We start from the raw sequence: 2706 nt of genomic DNA, 5'->3' as shown, positions 1-2706 counted from the left end.
ATGTTGGCGAGATGCTACCGGGCCAAGTTGTCGGTGTGGGCTGCGCTGTGCGTCCTGGTGCTCTGCTGGTTCTACGTTTTCCCCGGATACAGACTCCCTCGCGACAAAGACATTGTGGCCGAGGTGCTGAGGCAGGGGGACGTGTGGCGCAAGAACCAGACGGGCATCGATTTGTACAGGTTAGTCTGAGGACTCAGGTTTCTGTCCTCTGTTTGGAGATACGGTTTTGTAACGTGAGGCCTTCTGGTCCTTAGGGATCCTCAGTCATAAATACTTTTGCATCCACTTGGAGCATTTTTAAAGAAAACCCAAGCTCCTAAGCATTTAAATACAGCCTTTTAATTATTATTTACATTGCAAGTGCTTTAGTTACATTGTATAAGATAATTAATCACAAATACATCACATGATTTGTACCTTTGTTTCTTTATTCTGGAAATATTGTTTTTAATTAGCAAATGCTGGTATTGGGAAATATAGACCACTATGCAATGCATTAGAACAATCCTTGCGTTAAAAAAAGTACTTTTTTTATAAAACATCAACGTTTTGGTAATCAGAACACAGTGGATTCGGAAATAGTTGTCGTAAAACGCTCATATTGATAGGACTTTTTACTTTGTGAAACCAGTGAAGTATGCGTCATCATGTCTGCAGCCAGGCTTTCAAAATTACACTGTTGATGTTTTCAATATAAAGAAATAACAATCAAGAATAAAGGAGCCATTTAAATCGTTTATTGTTTTGAATTTTACGTGACGAACCTGAGGCTTTACCTTTTTCTTTGTCATTATTATTTTGATATAAAATGATTAATATTACTCTAATACTATTAGGTTACATTTGACCAATTATGACAAGCTGTGTGACCACTGGCAACAATTGTCACCATGCTACTTTCTTCAAAATAAAAGTGCAAAATGAAAAAAGTAAATACAAACGTGCTTCAGGGGGACTTAACTGATAACATTATATGCCTTGGAGCTCTAAAAAAAAATCTGGTCATAAACGGGTTAAGATAACAGACAAACATCTCCTGCAGAGCAGCAGCCAGGCCTGCTGGCCGGATGCTCATCCGGAGGTATCTGTCATTTATTCTCAGCACAGCTTAAGGGTCTTCTGTGTGTTTTGTGTGTGTATTTTCAAGCATTTGCTGTCATATAAATATGTATTTGAAGTATTTAATCAGGGTTTTTTTTTATTACGCTTCAGGAGCTGTGATGGACATCAGTTGATTTCAGGCTTATCATTCTTTTTCTGTGCAGGGATTTGCTGACTAAATGCTGCAACCCGAAGAAGATGTTTGCAGTGACAAAAGAGAACTCTCCGATAGGCAAAGTCCTGTGGTACGATGGGGAAATTTATCACTCGCATACTGTCAACAGTGAGACATACCAGCTTTTTATAAAGGTATGTTAACACCCATGATGTATTTACATGCCTGGGATTCGTTTACATAAAGAGTTTTTCTTTCTTTCTTTCAACAGTTGGACTTTTGGTCTAGGTTTGAGGTTTTGTTTTTTTCTCACGGAAACCACAGTTGTGTCTATCAGGCGTCCATTTGCAAAGTTACTAACAAAGAACAGATGATGGGAAATGCTTTTTGCTGGCTCAGTGCAGAGCTGCTGTGTGGAGGATGGGGTGTGACGGTCATCCCTGGTTATCCATTATGGAGGAGGGGAGGGTCCCAGCAAGGCTCGCTCCCTAAAGAAGATGATCCCTGACGTAATTCTTTTATTGGAAGGAGAATTGAGTCCTTGTCAGTTTTATCTTTCTTCATCTTTGCAGTCTTAGATGAAAATGAGTCAGTCTCCCTCTGAGCATATCTGTGCTCACACTAAATCTTTTCGTTTCGTGTTCATGGAGGTGAATTTGGATACATGTAAAACACTGAGGGTTAAGAGCACGCATGCTATTTCTGTCAGGGACTGGTGGCCAACTCTGTCTGCCAGGGCACGCATCTGCAGTCCAAAGTCCTGCTCGGGGATGGTGCTGAATATCTAACCCTAATTTGCAGGTTGTTTTATGTGCACGCTCATTCATGAAAAGCGAGGAAGGAAAAAGAGGTAATGTTGTTTTTTTCATGTCTTCGTCAGTTTAGCTAATGTTTCGCTGTGACTTCCTGATGTTCAGGGGCTTGATTTCATATCCCAACTTTTATGCTAGTTGGGGTGGTTTGACTTCAGTCATCTTTTGATGTATTTTAAAAGCGTTCCCAGGGGTCTTTTAATCAGGTTGCAACAACGTCAGGGGGTTTATCCGGTTGGTCAATGGCGTGAGAGGGTCCAGTCACGCTTACCTCTGGTTCTCCCAAAATGAGGCAAAAATCCCTCACTACAGCTTCCTGATACGGGCATCGTCATGTTGAAACCAGTCGAAGGGGATAGGCCTGAGTTGCTCTGAGTGATTGTATCTATGGCAACTACTGTTGCCATTGCCATGGAGACGATCACTCAGAGCGACTCTGACCAATTACTGTCAACTGGTTTCAACATGCGCGTGCTATGCCTGTATCAATAAGCAGTGGTACTTCCTATTTGGGGGGCACATAAAGGGTGGGGTTGAGATGTCCATTGTTTTTACAATCAATGGGTGTACTCCACCTTCCCTCAACAGTACCTGGGGATAGGCTTCAGTGACGCCAAACGGTATTAATCTGGTTTAGAAAATGGCATGAAAATATAATAGAAACTATCAAAGTTACAT

At 41.4% G+C, this 2706-nt stretch overlaps 1 protein-coding gene across 1 annotated transcript in view; it reads left to right on the top strand.

Annotated features, from left to right (window-relative positions):
• The window catches only part of st8sia1 (ST8 alpha-N-acetyl-neuraminide alpha-2,8-sialyltransferase 1), a gene marked incomplete in the record, with an annotated part of 12504 nt that continues 9798 nt past the window's right edge, over positions 1-2706 (top strand). Inside the window, 2 exon segments of the mRNA NM_001104868.1 lie at positions 1-179; positions 1266-1410. Of these exon segments, the coding sequence (NP_001098338.1) occupies positions 1-179; positions 1266-1410 (324 nt within the window).

Source organism: Oryzias latipes, chromosome 23, assembly GCF_053564925.1.
Source record: "Oryzias latipes strain Hd-rR chromosome 23, Olatipes_Hd-rR_3.1".
Taxonomy (NCBI): domain Eukaryota; kingdom Metazoa; phylum Chordata; class Actinopteri; order Beloniformes; family Adrianichthyidae; genus Oryzias; species Oryzias latipes.
The sequence above is the reverse complement of the archived record's forward strand: the minus strand, read 5'-3'. Positions and strand labels throughout refer to the sequence as shown.